Here is a 19,641-nt window from a genome sequence, read left to right as displayed (position 1 = left end):
TGGTGTCTGCCATCTTGAAACAGGAAAAGTGAATACATTTTATATATACAGAGTATAGTATAATTAAAAAAAAAAAAAAAGTCAGAAAGGCAAAGCACATATTCTCATAACAGCCTGAAACGCTTCCAGATTTTATTTCAAAGAGAGTAACTGATGAAAAAACCATCTCCTCTAAATGAGCTGTCAATGATTTGTCAAACTCTTCCCTTTGATTGGGGAATACAGTGCAGTCAAATGGAAGGTTTTCTGCACAACACAGAGAAGCATGCTAACTGCCAAATATTTATGCTATCAGCTATAACTTCAGGCAAAGTTTTAAAATATCTGAGACCATATTTCTGGATAATATTGCTGAGATGTTTTTTAAATGCTTTTCTTTTACATTAAAATGTGGACACAATTTTTTAATGTATTTTTGACATGGCTTGGATTCTTTATCGTAGAATTTGTTTTCATAAGAGAAACATTTCAAAGCTTGGAAACTGTAAAATAATATTCCTAGAAATGACAGTGTAAATAAGTAAAAATGTGAGAGCATTTTGTTTTGAATGAAAGATCTGAATGTCATAAAATTCTATGCAATCCTTTTTCAAGGGTCAGCCCCTCCCTATTGAATGGATTTTTAGCTGTTGTTCCATAAGCTTAATATCCAATATATCCTATATAAGGGAACTTTTCTGAGTTGAAAAGTAGCCTTTGCAAGAGGATGAGCTCAATAATTTGTTCTCTTTTATCTTTAACTATGATGATCCTGCTTAGAAGCAGATGACTGACTTTCCATTCTGTAGCTTCTACAATGTGGGAGAAAATCCACTGTAATTAAATCTAACAAAAATCCTCTAATTCACAATATAAACAATTCTCTGACATAGACAATTCCCCTGAGTCTATATCACAGTCCAAGGAAAACAAAGAACAGGGGCTGTTTCTTACTTCCTTTTAAATGTTTTATCATTATGGACAAACTTCTGCCCTGATTAACAGTAGCTGAAAGCCTTACTCAAAGTAATTATTTTTGAGACAGAATTTGGATTACTGATTTTTCTCTCATTTGTAATGTTACTTTGCATAATGACTAAACTAGCATGTAATTTAGGCTGTGTAAACAAGACAGTGGTTTTCTGAATTGTTCTACAACAACATGTAATGTATTTCTCATTTTGTACTAGAAATAAAAGCACATAAATCCTGCTTGACAGGATTTGAGATTGAAAGTGCACTGGCAAAAGAAGAGCTATGTGCCTTATTAAGCAAATGTACCAAAACTGAGGAAACAGCTTGCAAGTACAAATTATAGCAATATTAATAATAATTTGCAGTGATACAGTACTAATTCCAGGGGCATTGCAACTTCTATCCCCATTTAGAGTCTGGGTTAATGGAGTGTGTTGACAAAACCCCTTATCCAACAGCATATTGTGAATGGGAGAGCTCTGGATACATGCTCAGCCCTTTAGCTCCCTGTGGGATCATGATGCTTTCCTTGTACCTGGGAGCTTTGAGACTATACCACCAGAGAGCACTGTGCTATTTCTGCAATGATTCCTTACCTGTCTGTGTGTTTAAGGACCTACTTTATTCAGTCTTTTTTAACTATGATACAGTATAACTCAAGTGGTTTTGGTTCTACTGGAATTCCCAAACATTTTGCTGTTGTTGTCCTGTGTGCAGCCTTTCCTTGGCCTGACTAGCCTGATCTGGGACCTTCACCCCACTTGTGGCCCAGAAATCTCTTTTAAGCTCAGACCCAGTCCTGGGGTTCTTTGTGAGAGTGATGTTGTAGAGGTACTCGCTTACACTCTTGTCTCCTGGGTGAAGTTGAGATCTATGCTGTGATTGTCTGGGGCAACCCCTCCTCAGAGCAGCCTTGATATTCCTTAACTGGCCCATGACATGGAATACCTGCTACTGAAAATAGATTGAGACATATGCTACCAAACTATCTTGCTATTCCTGACTTATTTGCCAAGAAAGCATACTGTACTTCACTTTTTTTAAAAAATAATGTAATTCTATATTGCAGTAGGCTAAAATCTGTGTCAGAAAAGGGGAGGCGATAAATGGCTTATTTAGTGGGAGAATATTTTGCTTAATGTCACCTTGTTTTCTCTGACATTTCCTCTGACCTTCTGAACTTCTAGCCTTGTAATTATGGACTGGATTCTTGTATTAAGGTACTTTTGAACTGGAAAAGAAATCCATCCTCCTTAATTACAATGCAATTAAAAGGCTAGATTAATTTAGAATATTGGAAAGCAGCGCCCTTATCTCCAAACAGAGCTCAAACAGAACTTTTTCATTTTTGTTGAAGTGTTCTTCAGATCAAATGTTCTTCAGACCTTAATATTTTAAGTTTAGTCACAGAACTGAGTTATGGATACTTCTTAATAATTTAATAGGATATATAATAGATGTTCTTTAGCCATTGCAGCAGAAAGTTAGGAAACTACTCATTAATTACTTTTGCAGCTTGTTATTATTAGCATAATTTTAGAAATCTCACAGTAGCCCTGTCACTAGCCTTGTAGAGGCGTGTAATAAATGAGCCAACCACATAACTATCCCAACAGAATAAAAATCAAATGCCTGCAGGAATTTCTAGACAAAGAGAAAAACTCCTAAATTAACATTACTTCAGTGGAAGCTGTCCCTATGAATAAGCTGCTCAGCCCTGCTTACAGGAGGAAATGCTGAGGCACCAGAACAGAATTCCAAACCAGTCTCCAAGCAGGAGTTCTTCAATGGTTTTCCACAGTGCCTGCCTTTCTTCCTATATGTGTGGCATTGCTGGAACCGCTGCAAGAAATGGAATAGACTTTGATGGTGTGTATTTGAATAAGTAATGCACTGTGGTAGGTGTCAAATTAGCTCTGTTGTTATTAAAGCCTTTGTTTTCTTGCTCTGTAACTATGGGCGAGGTATCTTACTTGGGTGTGCCTCCGCTGCTTCCTAAGCTATTAACTTTATGATCTCTGTTAAAAAAAAAAAAAAAAAAAAAAAACAAACCAAAAAACAAAAAAAAAAAAAAAAAAAAAAAAAAAAAAAAAAACAAAAAAAAAACAAAAACAAACAAACAGAAAAGAAACAAAAAAAGAAACTACCAAAAAACTGCTCAAATTGTCACCTAGTTTTCTCTCTGGAGAACTGGGGAATCTTAAGTGACATTGAAATGCTTTAAGCTGTTTGTTTTGCTGACAGGCTGACTTACTATTTCATCTCTGATATTTTTCTGATTTCTTCTCAAAGTCATCATTCTCCCCCATCACTTTGGCATTATTTTTCCAAGCCACCTGGATGTATACAAACCTTATGACTATCCCCATTAGTCCCTGATCTTTCTTCCCAGGCTAATAGCGTCATTGTGAGATTGAAACTTTTGTTACTGCTAAACTACAAATTCTTTCAGCAGCAGTTTTTAAGGAGAAAACACAAAGGCTGTTCTTCATCTTGATGTTTTATTTTTTGTTAATATATGACAAAACAGGTTTATTATCAATCAGACAGGCAGCATGTAGCATTGCTAAACATAAAAACACTTCCTTAGTCTTGGCCTTTTATGTGCTGCTGAATAAAAAGCTCCTTTTCCTCAAACTATGTCTGATTTAGATTAACAATACAGTGAAGAGAAGTTTAGAACCTGCTAGGGATTTGTCTTGGCTACAGGCAAAAGAAAGAAAGGGCTGACAGATCTAGAGTTGCACTTTTCCACTCCTTGCTATCAACTTGCAAATAGAAAGGGCTGAGAAAAAAAAGAAGGTCTTGGCAGTGGGGATTTACAGCTCTTCTGTTTCACCAGTTATTGGCACATTGACCGCAGTCTGGTACTCTGAGAAGTCTCCTGAAGGCATCCAAGGTATTGGGGTTCTGTTGAAGGAGGGTCTTTTGCTGAAATTTTGATTATATATCATGAGAGATTCTGGAAGCAAAGGGCAGATATCAAACTGAGGCACTTTAAAGGTCATTCGTTTGGCTGCTTTTTCATAACCCCCATAAGGCATGGCAGTCCTGGTAGAGAAATACATGGAGTTAGCAAACAGAGCATAGATAAACAACAGGATATAAAATAAATAGTCAAAGTTAGCAAGATTCTAAATTTTGCTGCTGTTGCAGATGACAGGCCAACAAATTCTTCATGAGAACATAGATGTATCCATTGCCTATGTACTAAAAATTGTGTAAACACACACATATGCTGCTGTGCACTTCCTTCACCCTTGTTGCATCAATATTCATCCAACCATACCTTTCACACCTGTTAGTATTCGGTACATGTAGCAGGCAGAGGCTGCATTATTACAGAAATGAGTGGGATGTGAGTTTGCCCTTGGTACTGATGTCCTGAGGCTATGGAGGTGGGTGGCAAAATTGTATAGAGAGGTTAACAAAAAACTGTTGCTGCCCTAGAAATATTTGTAAAACTTTCAGTGCTTATCAGAAACAGCAGCAACCTCCTGATTTCTATATGAAGTGCTGTGAAGTATATGGCTGCTGACCATAAGTATTTTTCCTGACCTCTTGAACTTCAAAGGGTTCCAGTAAAAAACAGTGGTAAGTTTCATCTTCTGCTAAAATAGGGAGAGGAAGAAAGGCAAATAGCATTAAAGTCCTCTTATCCAGCTGCATAGGTTTTCTGTGCATAATCTGAATTAAAATCTCTAGCTCTTAATGTATTTTGTCTTTGTAGTCTTCCAGTCATCCACCAGACACTGTGCTAAGCAAAATGGCAGGCAACTGAAACTTCTTTACAGTGCACAAGACAGGAGGGCTATGGTCTGCATTATTGTTTTCCTCTTGCTAAATAAACTCATTGAATATCTAAGAAGACTTACCTGTTAAAAGACTTGTAATGGGGGAAATCAGCTTTGGGGCTGTATGACAGTAAGTCCGTGGAGAACTGACTTTTGTCCTCAGGACTGATTCCCATCGCTCGTTCCCAAGGGGAAATATAAGTTTTAAATATAGTAACTTTTTTGCCTCCTGACTTTCCATCTGTAAACAGAGGAAGGTAAAGCAGTCTAGTTAGATGGCACTTATGCTTCTGTATTCTGCAACTGAAGTTGAGGCACCAGCTTTGTTTATGGTTAGATTTCTGTTTTAGAAAGACGATCATACATCACTTCTGTCCTTATCCACAGAAGCAGACAGTTCCATAGTCTAAGAGCCACTCATCCAGAAATTTGCATTAAAACATATATTTGAAATCTAATTTTTCATTCTTCTTTTTGGTTGCTCATATAGAAAGAACCAAAGTCCTCACCTCATCATCTCTTCCACTAATGGGGGAAGCTTTATGTGAGGAAAGATGTTATATAATTTCTTAATTTACTTTTCTTTATTTTCTGCCAGATCATAGCAGACGTGACATGGAATTTTCTTTGTGATTACATGAACAGAAATTCATCTTTTTACCCTGAACTGGAATGTTAGAGACAAGTCTGGCTCAAGCACCTCAGGATGGCTAAAAGCAGTGTGCAAATATTATGTGGTATCTCACTGGAAGTTAAAATTCTATCAGTGACTAGAGCTGCACTTGGTTGTAAAGTCAGACACTTGATTGCTATAAATTTTAGATTAGCTTCCAGCTAATTAAGCAAATGAGTTTAGACAAAGGATTTCATTCTACATTTCCCTTCCCTTCCCTTCCCTTCCCTTCCCTTCCCTTCCCTTCCCTTCCCTTCCCTTCCCTTCCCTTCCCTTCCCTTCCCTTCCCTTCCCTTCCCTTCCCTTCCCTTCCCTTCCCTTCCCTTCCCTTCCCTTCCCTTCCCTTCCCTTCCCTTCCCTTCCCTTCCCTTCCCTTCCCTTCCCTTCCCTTCCCTTCCCTTCCCTTCCCTTCCCTTCCCTTCCCTTCCCTTCCCTTCCCTTCCCTTCCCTTCCCCAGCTGTGTCAATACCCCTTGCTAGCAAAAGCATAAGTTTTGTATTGATATGTAGCACACTTATAATATTTTCATCCTTCATAAACCTTAAAACTGCTGAGCAAATGACATCTGCTTAGCTGGATTAAGACACATGACAATAATAGGTTAATGGAGAGAGACATTCTGGTGCTTTCAGGTGATAGATTTTGTGTAGAAAACAAATCCATATGAAGGAGGTGGCAAAGAATGAACACTATTATCTGAATCTTTCTTCTTTATCACATCTCCTTTATTTGTCTTGCATATTTCAAACCATGCCAAGTCTTTGGGTTTCCTGCTTTCAGGGAATTGCAGACATTTACAAGAATCTCATTTTCATTTAAAAAAAACCAACCAAACAAACAAAAAACCCCAACTACTCCCCTCTTTCATTGTGAAGTATTTTAACTAAGCAGTTTATTAGCAAATTGATTGCTAAGGTTGAAACATAAAAGCAGCTGGGATCTGTCTCTGAAGTGAAAGCTATAGGATGATATTAATCCTCCTTCTCCCTGCACACTGGATAACAATGAAGAAAAATATCCTATAAGAAGACTATAAGAGTCTATACAGATTGCTTTTTCACAGGAAATATAAAAGCTGATTTTGATATAAAATGCACATTATTCCAGAATGTAAACGAAAAAACTTGGATTTTACAAGTCATTCATCTGGTTACTCAAGGCAGTTATTCCTGGTTCCCAAGGAAATTTGATTTCTTTGTAAAAACCTATAGGGACTGTTAAAGTTATGATTTCATCTACTGATTCTTATACTAGGTATTTGTTTCTAGAGACTTCTGGCCAAACTAAACAGAGGATAAAATCAGGCAAAGATTAAATTGAATTAAAACTACTTTTACTCATAAAGATATTGCCTCAGTGGCCCAGTGGTGGTTACCAGATAACTTTTAAATATTGCTGTTCCTTTTTGAAGATTATCCAAAAAGTGTTCTTTGTTTAGGTAGAAGCTTTGATTTGAAATCAGGGCTCAGATATTCAAGTCTGATACTCAGATCAGACTACTGATCTAAGGAGTTAATACCACTCTCTCCAGTAGTGGTCAGTGTGAAAGCCTTTAAAGGAAGGCGTGCCACACTGGCATGACATAGCTGTACTGGTCTCCTGCTCTATCAGCCTCAGCAGCTCAGCAAATAAGTTTCCTGTAATTTCTGAGGTCCAGTCAAGGAAGGTATTTCTGCCTTCTGCCTGTGGCTGAGCAGCATAGAAGCATACAAACAAAACCATCAAGCTGAAAGCAATTCTGCTCTTCTAGACTTTACACTGGTATTTTGTTTGGAAGAATCCAGGTGTTAGATTAATTTGTTCTTAAAAGTAGGCTTGGTATGTGGTCTGATACTTTAGTTTCTTGTTTTTGCAGAGAGATACTTGCCTTTGTCAGTACCCTCTCCTCCTTCTCCAGCACTTCCGGACGATTTCCCTGCATGCTCCCCTTCACCGTCTCTAGCGCCTCCTCTGCTCCCAGGCCGAGGAGGGACCCCGGGATGCTGCTGCCCAGCGGAGCCGGAGCCGTGCTGCCCACCGGAGCCGTGCTGCCCAGCCGGCACTCCTCCTACCATCCGCCCATGGGCATAGCTCTGAGCATCTTCCCCATAATGCCCTCCTGGCGGGATGAACTTCTGGAAGTGATCCTAGGGGAGGAGAAAAGAGTGTGCTTGAATCTCTGTTACAAGGTATGTTCGTGTTTGCAGGGTTGGCTCCCAGAACGTGAGCTCCTGAGTCTCTGCGATCTGACCAGTTCTGTCTCCATCACAAAGCCAGTGGCAGAACTTCATGTGAGTTATTCCCTTTTTTCAGTATAGCAGCTGTTGTGGAACAGCAGAAGTGGCAATGGAAGCACACACACCTCATAGTAATTTCATGTGATCAGGGTGTTTTTGTCCCCAACAATTATGACTATGAAATAGAGGAGGAGGGGAAAGGAAATTTAGCTTTTGCCAGAGCAGGTAAAAGTCCAGAGATAACATTGTCTGACCTGTAGGAAAGCAAGCTGGGCAAGAAAAAGGAAGTGTAAAATTAACATAACCCCACCTGGATTATAGTGTGGGTATTAAGTGTTAATAGGCCACCAGAACAGCAAGGTATCTGTGACAGCATAAAAGCCAGGGAGATGTCTGCCTTTTTGCCTGTTTTCCTGTATATATGAAGGTCTTCTTGGGGCGGAGTATTTACATGCTGAGAAAAACTGAAGGGATAGCAGCCTGGAAAACAGAAAATACTTCCTGAAGACCACAAGGGGGAAAATTACAAAGGAAGAATTTTGTTTGTAGCAGTATCTGAATTAGGAAACCAAATCTAACCAGCAACAGAGTAAGAAAAAAAGAAAATTGTATCCATCAGTAAAAGTAAGTTGGTCTTATTTTTCAGACCATTCACTTTCCCTTGTCCAGGCTAGAAGGCACAATCTCTGCATGATGTAGTAAAAGGGCAGACAATCCATGCAGGATTTATAGACCTTATGGTGTACATTTTAGCAAAAAATCCTGTCTTTGCACACAGAAACTTTAATAAATGCTTGTGTGAAATAGAAACTGATATAGTATGTTAAGAAAAATATTTTACATATTGGTCATAAGTGACATCAAAACTTGACTCTTATCAGACTTAAAAAGGTATCTCTTGTGTAGTACAGCCCACACAGCTATATAATACAAATAACCTGGGTTATATATCACATATTACCTTTCCTGTTGGACTCGGAGGTTGGCTATTAGATGCACAAAGATGCAACAAATACATGTGAATGATATTGAATGAATCTGTGGTTCCTCATGCTGTGATTCTACTTGTATAAATTAATCTCAGGCAGCCTCAGAGATGGCTCTCAGAGGGTTAAGGCTTTCTCAGGGCTCTTGCACCTAACACAGTTTAGCAAAAAGAAGCTTTCCAGGCTGTAAACAGGCTTCCAAGGCCAGCTGTTCAGTCAGCTAAAAATAGTCAAGAAGTGAAAACCCCACAAGGCTCAAGGCAGAATTAGCTAACCCTCTGCTCCCTGTGTCTCCCACAACAGTGTCCAGGATTTCACAGCAGGTCACCAGGCTGCAACCCAGGCAGCCAGCCAGCTGCAGGCTGAAGTGGCAAAGCTGGTGCCCCCAGGGCCTTTAGGGACTGTCTGTCCTTCTCCTAGCTGCAGGGAATTCCCTTTTTAGGAACGGAGGAGATAATGTTCCCGTGAATGTCAGGAAGCACTGAGAGGGGAGAGGATTGTGAGCATTAAGCTGTACACAGAAGCTAACGGGGCAATCTGCTCAATTATGTGTGGCAGCTATGTAGCTGTAAAAAGGCAAACTGAAAAAGGGTATTTTGAGGGCTAGGGGTCAGAATGAGGTTATTTTCGAAATGTTAATATATATGCAAGGGTAATGTTTCTACTGATTTGCTCACTACTTTCAAAACAGAATTTCCATCTGTTTTCTTTCAAGTTTCACCCATGCTGTGTGCCCTTTCTGAGAATTAAATGCTTATTTCTCCTTTCCTGTGGTTGCTTACATGCCTCTCCTGCAACAGAAAAAAAAAGTCACAAAGCATCAGCATAACATGAGCTGCAGTAAAATGGGCTGATTTGTGTCTGCTCACTGCAGTATTTGATGTGACTAGGGAGGGGCATCATTGTCATCTGGTGTTATTTTAAATTGCAGTATTATCACTAAGTAGGAATGAAGTTTCTCTGCAACAGAAGGTCTCTATCAGGAAAGCCACTTCTAAATCTTATTTAGCTGCAAATTAAATTAGTTTGATTTGCCTTAAGCTAGTCCATGATTCTTCATGGGCCTGCTGAGAAAACATCTGATCTGCTAAAAGTAGGCAACTCCAGATAGGAAAGACATGTTTTCTATGCAACACCCCAGTCTACTCACCTGCTAGAACAAAAATATAATTTTCTTTAGTTTTGGCCACTACAATTGTTTGTCTTAGATCAATTTAACGTGAGGCAAATGGAAATTAATCTTTTTGAAAGATTTTCCAAAACAGTGGAGCTCAGGAATTATGGCCTCAAGCAGGAGTCTCAACATAGTCAAAGCTGCATGGATACAGCTTTGTTTCCAACACTTAGAGCACATCTCTGGTTAGAGTTTTGGGGCTCACACTTGAGGAGAATGCATGTCTTGGGCCACTGCTAACAGCATGTGGAGCTTTTACATATATATGCATATTCACACCATAAAACCAGCCTCTCAGTTAGTATTGATTGACCACGTTGGTGAGAGTTGTCTCACCAACAGGAGAGAAGTCCAGGAATGTCAATTGAGATGGCTGACAACCCTCTCTTGTTGGATCTGGGGACAGATCACACGACTCCTCTGTGTGTGCATTGTTGGATGTAGTGAGTATTATCAGTCCCTGGGCATCCCTAAATCCACTCTAATTTGAGAACACTTGTTTCAAGTTCACGTGATGAGTCCCCTGGGTTGGCTAAACAAATTGGGCTCATGTCTTTGAAGTCCTTAGTGCTAAGCAAGTGCCTGCTCCTGCAGGCTGAATGCTTAGATGGACAAATTCTGAATTCTCTGGACCATGTGCCTAATAAAAACTAGATAATGAAAGATGATCCAGCTAATGGAGCTGAGATCTCTATGTATCTCAAGGCCCTGACGTCACTGCAGGCAGTCCCCAGGAGAGACACTGTGTGCTCCCCTTCAGCTCCTTGCTGTGCCCTAAGGAAAATGATTGAGGCCACCAAATGTGTTTCTATTTCCACCTCCTGATAAAGAGCTCCCCAAATGTTTGATGCCTATGTAGTTACTAACACTTCTGAAGTTACTGGACTGTGCAGTCTCCGTGGCAGCCACTCAAATGCTCCTTAGTGGTGGGATGGGAGATTTAAAATTCAGACACTTGGAGAGTCTCAGAGAGTACTGTTTTTGTCAAAGCGTGGGCCTCAGTCCTTCATATGGAATTGCATAGCCTTAAACCTATGACTCACTTTTTAAGAAAGGATGAAAATAAGAAGCTGTTGAAACATCTTACACTATTTTTTTTAAACTTGTTACCCCAAGAGGCACAGCAAGTTGAGCTCCTGCTTTCTATTTCCAGGTTCATTTCTGACTTGCTGTTAATCTTAGGCAAATTTTTTTTTACCCCAGTGCCTCAATTTAACAATCTAAATAACAGGAATTTTTATCTAATGCTACACAAAATCAGATATATTTTATTTGTATATTTTATATCATCTTTGTCACATTTTCTTCATGGATGAAAGAAATTGTGTCTCAGAATTTTGGTCCAGAAAGCTTCAACAAATCGCCATGGAAAATAAAAGGTTCTTTTTTTCTGTTACTCTGCTTTTTTCACACCAGTCACTTCTTGAATAAGAATGCATTGGACTCCATGTTCAATCTTACATGGTTTTGGGTATAGTGGGACCTCTAGGTCTTCTGCACCAATTCAGCTCCAGTGCAGCAAGGCTTATTTTGTTAGAGAAGCTACGATCTCACTTGGCTTACTCCACTTAGGTCATAACCTGAGACTTGTATCTTGGCCTGCAATTATCCTGTAATTTTTGTTCAAGAGGTTTAACATTCCATGCAGAACAGAACTCCTAGAAAAAAATTATTTTCCTAACATTTCCCCTTTAATCTTACCTCCACTATCTTGATTGACATTCATCTAAGTACATTAAGGGGCATACAAAGCCATCAGTGCACACTCCTGTAATTAATCAAACAGCTGTATGATGACATCTATGTTTCTCCATCACTGTTTTCCTTTGGACACTGTATCATGCCTGGTTGTTTATCATGTGAGATCTCTGAGGTAGTTTGGTTGTGTACTGCTGTCTGCTGTGAAGCTTCAGTTTTGGTTTGTAACATAATCACTTCCATTTTCTTCCTGCTATTTCTGCCTGCTCTGAGTTCTTGTCCAGCACCAAAAAGAATGCTGAGTAACTCCTGCCATTATACAGAAGAGCAGTAATCCAGTTCTTTTGACTTCTTAGATTTTGTTTCACAGTTGGCATCAGCTTAAAAGAGATCTCTTGACCTGAAGTCCAGAAGAAATTGCCAACACATTTCAGTTTGTTTTCATACAAGCTTTACCATGATTGGAAGCTGCATTTATTTTAACTTATGGATGAGTATAAGAAAGCACCAAGGTGGGGATTTTGGTTGCGGGTTGGTGTGGTTTTTGAGGTACTACTGCTCATAATTGTCTATTTAGATATTGGTTATTTCACCTTCCTGATTGTTTTACTTTAAGATTTGATAATAAAACATAAAAGGAAGGGAGGAAAAAAGAAGGTCTCCTGCGTGTAACCCAAATCAAGCCACAGGTTTTGACTAGCAGAAGAACTGTATTTAAGTATTCTTACTGGAAGAAAGACAGAGTAATGGCAACACCCAAGACACATAACTATGGTTTTGTTTTCAGTTTCCCCTTAATGCCTGGCAGCAAGGTGTTAGAAAGCTTCAACTTGATGACAGCAAGGTCTTACACTGAGGTTCAAAAGCAGAGGTGAGATCTCAAAAGGAGTTTGGGCAGTAATGAGTGAGGCTGGAGGACTTAGATATATTGTTTCACATTATCTTAATGTGTTTGAGGCCATACAAATTTAGCATTATGAAGGAAAGGTCTGTGAACTGCTAATCTATTAACTGCTGAATGGTGGAGTGGGATTTAGGAGATCCCAAGACAAGACTGAGACCCTGTCTGTGATTTTGGGTGACTCATTAATCTACCCCATGGCTCAATTTCACTGTTAAAAAATGAATATAGTGATTTCTCTCATTCTTTAGTTGGCCAGATGATACAGCAATAGAGCACATAGCAAGATAGGATTTCATCATGGTCTTTAGTCAGTAATAAATTATATCTTGCAGCTCCACAATGAATTTGAAAATATCCTCTGAGATGAAGAGAATCACAGTTTCTGTGGGTGGTACAACCTGGGGTGAGGAGAAGAAATCTTACATCTGATTTACTAGACAGGGTTCAGAAGAACCCAGCTTTTCCACCACAGCACCAAACAAGGAGAATTCTCCCTGCTTGGCAGGATATGGGTGTCAAACTCACCCCCCCAAAACCTTCCCCTTGTACTGTATATTCGCAAGCAAAGAGAGGAACAGTATTGAAAACAGCTCCACCGTAGATAGTGCATTTCATTTTACTCATATTGGGAATGGTCAGTCCTTTTGACTGGGGGTTTAGCTACCATTTGCCTTTAATTGGATGGGTAGAGCTGCAGCAGTGACAGAGTGACAGGTTTTCACTTCTGCATGGAGCTGACATTCATATACACACAATACATTTGTTTCCTCTGCTACAAGTAAGGAGAGTCATCTGATTGTCCAGTGAGGATTTTTGGCTGGAGGAAAAGGAGGAGGGGAGAAGCAGAAGGGTGGGTCAATGACATATGACTGCTGAGATCTTCTCCCTTGTGTGGAAGGTTTATGGCTACAGCACAGGCTATTCTGGAACCCCTTATATGGTTTGGATTTATTTTTAATAACCTTTCTCTTTGTGTGTTTTTATATTAGATTATCTTGCTGGTAAACATACTTGGTGGGAAGGAAACAATCCATACTCCATTGCAGACCTGCCTTGCCCTACTTTCCTAAGTGTGTCCTGAGAATATTTTAAGACAAGACAATTAAGAAATGTGTAATATAAAAGCAGAAAACACATCACCAGCTTCAAATTCCTTCTCTGTTCCACAGCCTAAGACACAAGAACTTCTTTGGGATGGGGAGCAAAGGACGTGGAAGTTAATTGGGAGAGGGAAGTAACTGGGCGTAGCAGTAGGACTTCTAACTCTGCCATTATCTTTCTCACAATTATCTTTTATTTAAGCTTTCTTTTCTGCATCTGCCTTTGAGCAGATAGAGGAGCAAGAAAAGAAAAAAAAGAAAGAAATCTAATCAGATACTGCAATCAAAAGGGCTTTTTGATAAAAGTTATTCGGTGCTAAGGTCAGGCGCTGTCCTGATGGTTTAGAAAATAACAGGCTACAGATCTGTTGCCTTTACCTGCTCAAGAGCACCCAGCTCTCTGAGACAATGACTCATTTGCTGCGATTGCTTGGCTTTTCTTAATGGTCTGACTGCAGCAAAGCTGCTCACTCGTGCTGCCTGCAGGAGAATAGTTATCCGCAAAGGCAGTGAATGCAACCAGCAAGCACATGGAGCAGTCAGAGAACAGTAAAAACTCTGTTTTGATCTTGCTAAACTGACCCCAAGCAAGGGCTGCAGACTGAAGTCTTCCTGCACTGACCAATGGAGTTCTGTTATCTGTACCATGGATGTGGAGGGAAGACAGTAAGTAAATCATGGAGGATTTTAAGCAGAATGCCAGCTGCCGTTTGGAGACCATGACATGGTTCTACAGCAAAGCCATAAAGAAAATCCTAGGCTTTTTAGAGTATTTTCTAACCCCCAACTATATTTTTCCATGGCACAGGATCTTAAATGTCATGCTAAAAGGTCCTGGTAGCAGATGTGCTCTTATAAAAGAGAGAGGGATTCACTACAGAAGGGATATGGAGTGGAAGTCAGGTGCAGATGAATAAACAAAGTAGGAAAAGCAGCTAACAAGAGAGAAGCAATTGTCATCAGCATGACTAACATTTGTAATGTTAGTCATGGAGTGACTGTGCATGTCCAGTCTTGAGTCTATTTGTCACAACTTACTTGTTTTGGATTGTTCCGATTGGACATTCTTTAGTGACGCCCTTAAATTTTTGAGACTTTGGACTTCAGCCTTTTTCTTCCATCAATTTATTATTTTCTCAGTCCTCATTGCAGGAGATTCTCATATATGAACTTGGTCTTCATCTGTTTTAGGAGGTCTGAAATTGCTGAGTATTTATAAAAACAGCATGCATTTCTCTAGGATATGCATCTGTGGAGTCTAAAGTTCAATATACCATTCATTCTCACATTCTTTCTAGGAGATAATTCACTGAATAAATGAACTACTTAAGGCAGGAAGATATGAAGAAACTGCTGAAAGTTTAACATCACGAGATATGCTTGCTGTATATCTGGTCTGTCATCCCTCATCTGTAATCTTACAGCTGTATTTTTTATTTTTTTTAATGCATCTTTCCACATTCTGATTTTTAAGTTGTCATTTTTGGAAGTGAACAACAGATATTTCCTTATTACTGCTTTTGAAGACATCAGAGTACTAAAAGATAGTGTGTTTTTGTTTGGCAAAACATTTTCTTCAATTTAACTTTTATTGTTTCCCTTGAGTTTCCTTGGACTAGAGAATAGATGCCATAAAGGGACAAAATGTCAGCAAACCAACTTTAAAGAACAGAAGATGAGGTGATACATCAAAATACATATGAATCTTAAACATTTTCTACTTATTTTGCTGAATTCTGACAATCACATAGAGAATTTCGTTTGTGAAAATTTAGGTGTCTTCAAAAGACTTTACACCTGCAACTAGCTGTAGGAAGAAGTTTAAATAACCTTACTAATGCAGGGTAAAGGGAAAAGAAAAAGAATGGCTGTGTTTATATACCATATCTGAAAGGAAAATGTTTTAGAAGAAAACAACCTGGGCTTCTAGCAAATTAACAGAAAATATTTCAGAGTCAGGTTAGAGGTTTCACTTGTGGAACTTGCAGATACTAGCAGAGGACTCTGTCCAGCAGAAAGCATAAAAGTATCCTAGACTAAAAATAGAACTGCATCTTTTGGAGCTGAAGTCAGATCTGGATGGATCATTGCCATCAGGCAAAGAAGAAATGGAATGGGTACAAAACCAATTAACCCTGCCCTGAGGTCTGAACAGCTGCCAAACATTCAGCCTTCCTTCATCACTCAGAACTGAATTTTGTCATGCTTCTGTATGTGTGATACCAAATATTTGCCAGAGGAAACTAATGCTGCTGCCAGAAGGAAATAAAATTCATGGTTTTATGTAATTTTGTTTTCTTCCTTCACTTCTTTGCTAGTACGCCTTCCCTAGCCCTCACACACACACATAAAAACAGAAGAGAACTTGAGTACAGCACACTCCATTCCTGTTTTCCCTGAATGTATGGAGTAGCATTTTAGTCTTAATCTTCAACTTACCACAGAATTGTCTATGAAGGCATCAGGGTTATTCTCATAAATGAACTTCTCTACTCTCAGCTGACGTAATTTGAACATCTTGGATCCTTTGTTGGTGAGGAGAGAAAGTTCTTCTAGCATCACATCTCTGGGGATGCTGATCTTCTTCCCCAGGTTCAGCTTGGACCCCTCTTGTGGCATAGCTACAAAATATACACAGTGGGGCACTTTAGGAAGTACTCTGGTCCATGTCTGTTGTCTATTCCTTCTAGCATCAGTAGAGACTTCAAAGCACCCAAATTATCTTCTAAATTAAAATTTTAGGAAATTATTTATGCACCAAGTTTTTACATTGATGACACTTTGGATATAGATGTTTGGGATTTACTGTGGATTGCAATCAAGGCAAATCTGCAGAGAGAAGTTGCATAGGGGTGGAGCTAGATGCGTGTCTCTCACATCTGAAGCATCTCAGTCAGTGCAATAGGATTTCTTGTTACTGCCTCAAATGACTACTTTACCAAACCTCTAAATCCTTTCTCATGCTGTCAAAAGTAAAGAAAAGGTAAGGACATCACAGTTATTTGAAAGTTACCCTACCCAATACACACATACTCTGTAGAAAGAAAAATGTTTCAGGTTATATTCTTCCTGCTCTATTGACTTCTCTAAGAAATTTTGTCTTTTTCAGCTAATGAGTGCTGGAATCAAGGAAACTGTCTCAGACAGAGAGAAAACAAGTATGAGACGAAGGTTATGAGAGAACAACATAGACTATTTCTAGGCATTGCAATATTGACACCTGCAAAAGATCATCTTTTCTGTCCGTTTATACTGGTGTGCATCCAAATTAATGCTGCAGGAGAATACAAGTTTACAGAGTGCAATCTAGGTTGACTTTTGACCTGAGTGTGTAGTGCTTTTCAGCTGGAAGATAGAAAATGTGATGTGGTTGAAGGCTGGGCTTCAGTAAAGTCTGTGGCTCTGTCTCCTGGTATGTTCACTGCATGTCTTGCTTTGGGAGTTCAGTCAGACAAGGTGTGAAATTTTAAAGGCTGAAATTCAGGTTGATATCCAAACAATTCTTACATGTGCAGTTTTGCATATCTTACCTTCATGTGTCAGCTTCCCAATGAGTTTAGTGGACTTTTTCCTTTTAACAGGAGCAGGAGTCCCTGCAAGGGGCATTCCCACAAAGAGTTCTCTGCTTTGCTCTAAACACACAAGGAAATGGAGAATGAAACACCAAAAATGTATTTCTTGCCTCTCTTTTAGTTGCCATCTACAGGTAAAAGATACACAGCCTTCATTTCACACACAGGTTCTTTTCTAGCCCTTCCCCATGATGTAGCTAGTGGAAGGTATCATCCCATACAGGATATCATCAGCAGGCCATTCTGGGTTTCTCTGGAGACTCAGCATTCTGACAAAATAGGGTAGCAGATCCCATTGCCAAGGTGCCATATAGCACTGTCATCCAAAAGAGGCAATTTAATTGCAGCAAGGCAGTCCACATATACTGTAGGGATATTCTGTTATCATCTTGTGCTGCAGTAAGAGGATGTCACTTTGAAAATTTGCTCTATGATGTTATAACAACACGAAGTTTTCATTAGTATTTTTGGATAAAGATTTCAGGTATGTCCGTGAGTTATTTGGGGCACTTTGCATCACAGGCAGTTTTGGTTTGGATATTTAGATAGTCCTTTTAGAATTAGAATAGGTATTCAGAAGGTCACCAGACTGAAAGTTTGGAAAGGAAGAAAAAAAGAAACAAAACAAAATTCCGAGTAGTTTTGTCTTTTATGACTGCTACTGTTTTGTTAAAGAAGGGCTGGAGGAGGAAGGCACAGGAAAACCTGTTAAAGTTGTTCACCCAATTTGTTTGAAGCCACTTGCATCTGTATCTTATGTATTGATCTTATCCCATACTATTTTGAAGGGGGAAAGAGGAGAAGAGGGAGATTTCTTCTGGTACAGCGTTCCCATCTCTGTCCCCAGATAGGATGAGAGATCTGAACTGCAAAGCCAGGGAAAATCAGGAGTAATCTCGGCAATTCCATTTCAGGCAGCTTCTGAGAGTCCTTCTTAGGGGTTATTACACATAATATAAGTGGAGAAAATGCCTTGCCTTCACTTAAGCACTTTCCACACCCAAACAGCAGCATATAGGGGACAGATCCCCACCTAACACAATGCAATACAATACAAAGAAAAGTGGGCAAAGGCCCATTGGCTTCAGCAGCAACAATAACTTACCACCTCTGTCCTTGTGATTCTTTACTTTACTTGCTTAAGATTTCAGAACTGAAAAACTTCGGACTATGAGTTATATTTTAAAACTAGCAAGCAAACAGCTGTAACTAGGAGTTTGTATACTGCCCTTCTGATCAAGACATTTTTAGCCCCTGTGTATTCTGAGGTATCATTCCACCATTACTTCTTTTGTAACATGATTTTTATGTGATGGAGTAGTGATAAGTGCTAAAAGAAGCCCAGCCATAGCAGAACAGTGCCAATCACATTGGCAGATACTGCCTTGGATTAGTTCTTCTTTCAGATTTGCAAGCTTTTCCTTTTCCTGAGATGCTGCATGTGGAGTTCACATCATAAATGAGCCCATCCTGGGGTATTCCCAAAGCAAGTGTGAGCAGGTGCAGCCATGACGCACACGCTGCACACTCTCTTCAAGCAGCCAGACATCTGCTTGGCTGTATAATAGAAGCAGGCCCTGCTTGACAGGAAAGGGGCAATGCTGCCAGGAGACAGCAGAGGTGAGAGGTTATGGCCCATCCTAAAGCTGGTCCTAAAGCTGGCAAAACAGAGAGAAATCATCTGTGTTCTGCAAACATGGATTCCCTGGGGCAAGGCAGAAAGGGACAGCCTTGGTGGGGAGCTGTGCTCCTCACCCTAATTACCAAGCAACAGTGAGGACAAGTCCATCCCATTCTGCTGTCCTTTACTAATCCAGCAATATTGAAGATGGAAAAACCCACTGCATGCAATTGGTTTAGCATAAGGGAAGGGACAGCAGTCTCTCACAAGGGACAGAGTCCAGAGTTACACGATACTGCTGCTCTCCCAGCCCTCCCAGAAGCTATTGGAGCTTCAGACCCCATCTTCCTCACTATCTTATACATAAAGCCAGGGCTTTCCTCCCTCAGCTCTGTCTCCTGGTTCAATTCTTCTATCTTTTTGTGCATTGATCTTTGCAGCAGTCATTGGTGCTGCAAGCCAAATGAGTCTTTACTTCTCCTGTGCTGCACTAACTTGCTGCCCAGTCAACTCACCTCAGGCTTGCAGTGCCAGGCTCAGACCCTCTCACACACCTGTCCCAGAGCTCAGCAGTTGCTGCTTCCTCCCAGCCTGTCTCTGGGTGCTGCCTGGGGAGGCTTGTCCAGCAGCCCCACTCTCCCAGGGTGCCCGGGTGCAGGGAAGCTCTGCCCAGCACAAAGTGCTGATGCAAAGTGCAGTGAATTTGACTCCTGAGGGCTGCTCACACAGGCATCCTGCAGTTATTAATAGCCAAAGGCCCAGAGGGCAGAGTCTCAGATAGCACTGCTGCCGTCCCTAAGGAGAGGGGAAAAGAAAAGGTTGCACCTCAGGTCTCCTGCAGTCACTGCCTCAATGCCCAGGAAGACTAGGCACTCCATCGGTACATCACTTCTTCCTCCTCTTTGTTCAAATAAACATGCAGTTCCTATTCCTCCTCCTATTGCTTTTA

At 40.1% G+C, this 19,641-nt stretch overlaps 1 protein-coding gene across 2 annotated transcripts; it reads right to left on the bottom strand.

The window, feature by feature from the left end:
• Positions 1 to 3,436: 3,436 nt before the first annotated feature.
• On the bottom strand, positions 3,437 to 19,381 carry MYOZ1 (myozenin 1). 2 transcript variants are annotated; one of them, XM_056495025.1, is made up of 6 exons: positions 19,208 to 19,381; positions 17,030 to 17,131; positions 15,939 to 16,120; positions 7,289 to 7,547; positions 4,830 to 4,989; positions 3,437 to 4,005 (listed from the first exon to the last, which is right to left on the bottom strand). In XM_056495025.1, the coding sequence occupies exons 2-6, from the start codon at positions 17,103 to 17,105 to the stop codon at positions 3,774 to 3,776; spliced, it is 909 nt and encodes a 302-aa protein (XP_056351000.1). In that variant the 5' UTR covers positions 17,106 to 17,131; positions 19,208 to 19,381; the 3' UTR covers positions 3,437 to 3,773. The 2 variants fall into 2 exon arrangements, with proteins under 2 accessions (XP_056351000.1, XP_056351001.1); XM_056495026.1 differs by lacking the exon at positions 17,030 to 17,131 and having other exon boundaries at positions 19,208 to 19,378.
• Between the last annotated feature and the right edge of the window lie 260 nt (positions 19,382 to 19,641).

Source organism: Oenanthe melanoleuca, chromosome 6 (assembly GCF_029582105.1).
Source record: "Oenanthe melanoleuca isolate GR-GAL-2019-014 chromosome 6, OMel1.0, whole genome shotgun sequence".
NCBI classification, from domain to species: domain Eukaryota; kingdom Metazoa; phylum Chordata; class Aves; order Passeriformes; family Muscicapidae; genus Oenanthe; species Oenanthe melanoleuca.
This window is presented reverse-complemented; position numbering and strand designations above follow the sequence as displayed.

Excerpts from the sequence above, each read along its gene's own strand:
- MYOZ1 (XM_056495025.1), bottom strand. The coding sequence starts at position 17,105 with ATGCCCCTTGCAGGGACTCCTGCTCCTGTTAAAAGGAAAAAGTCCACT. Across the intron at positions 7,548-15,938 it reads CCTTCATAGACAATTCTGTG|GATCACTTCCAGAAGTTCAT; the intron begins GTAAGTTGAAGA and ends CTCCTCCCCTAG. Across the intron at positions 4,990-7,288 it reads AGGAGAGGGTACTGACAAAG|ATGGAAAGTCAGGAGGCAAA; the intron begins GCAAGTATCTCT and ends CTCTGTTTACAG.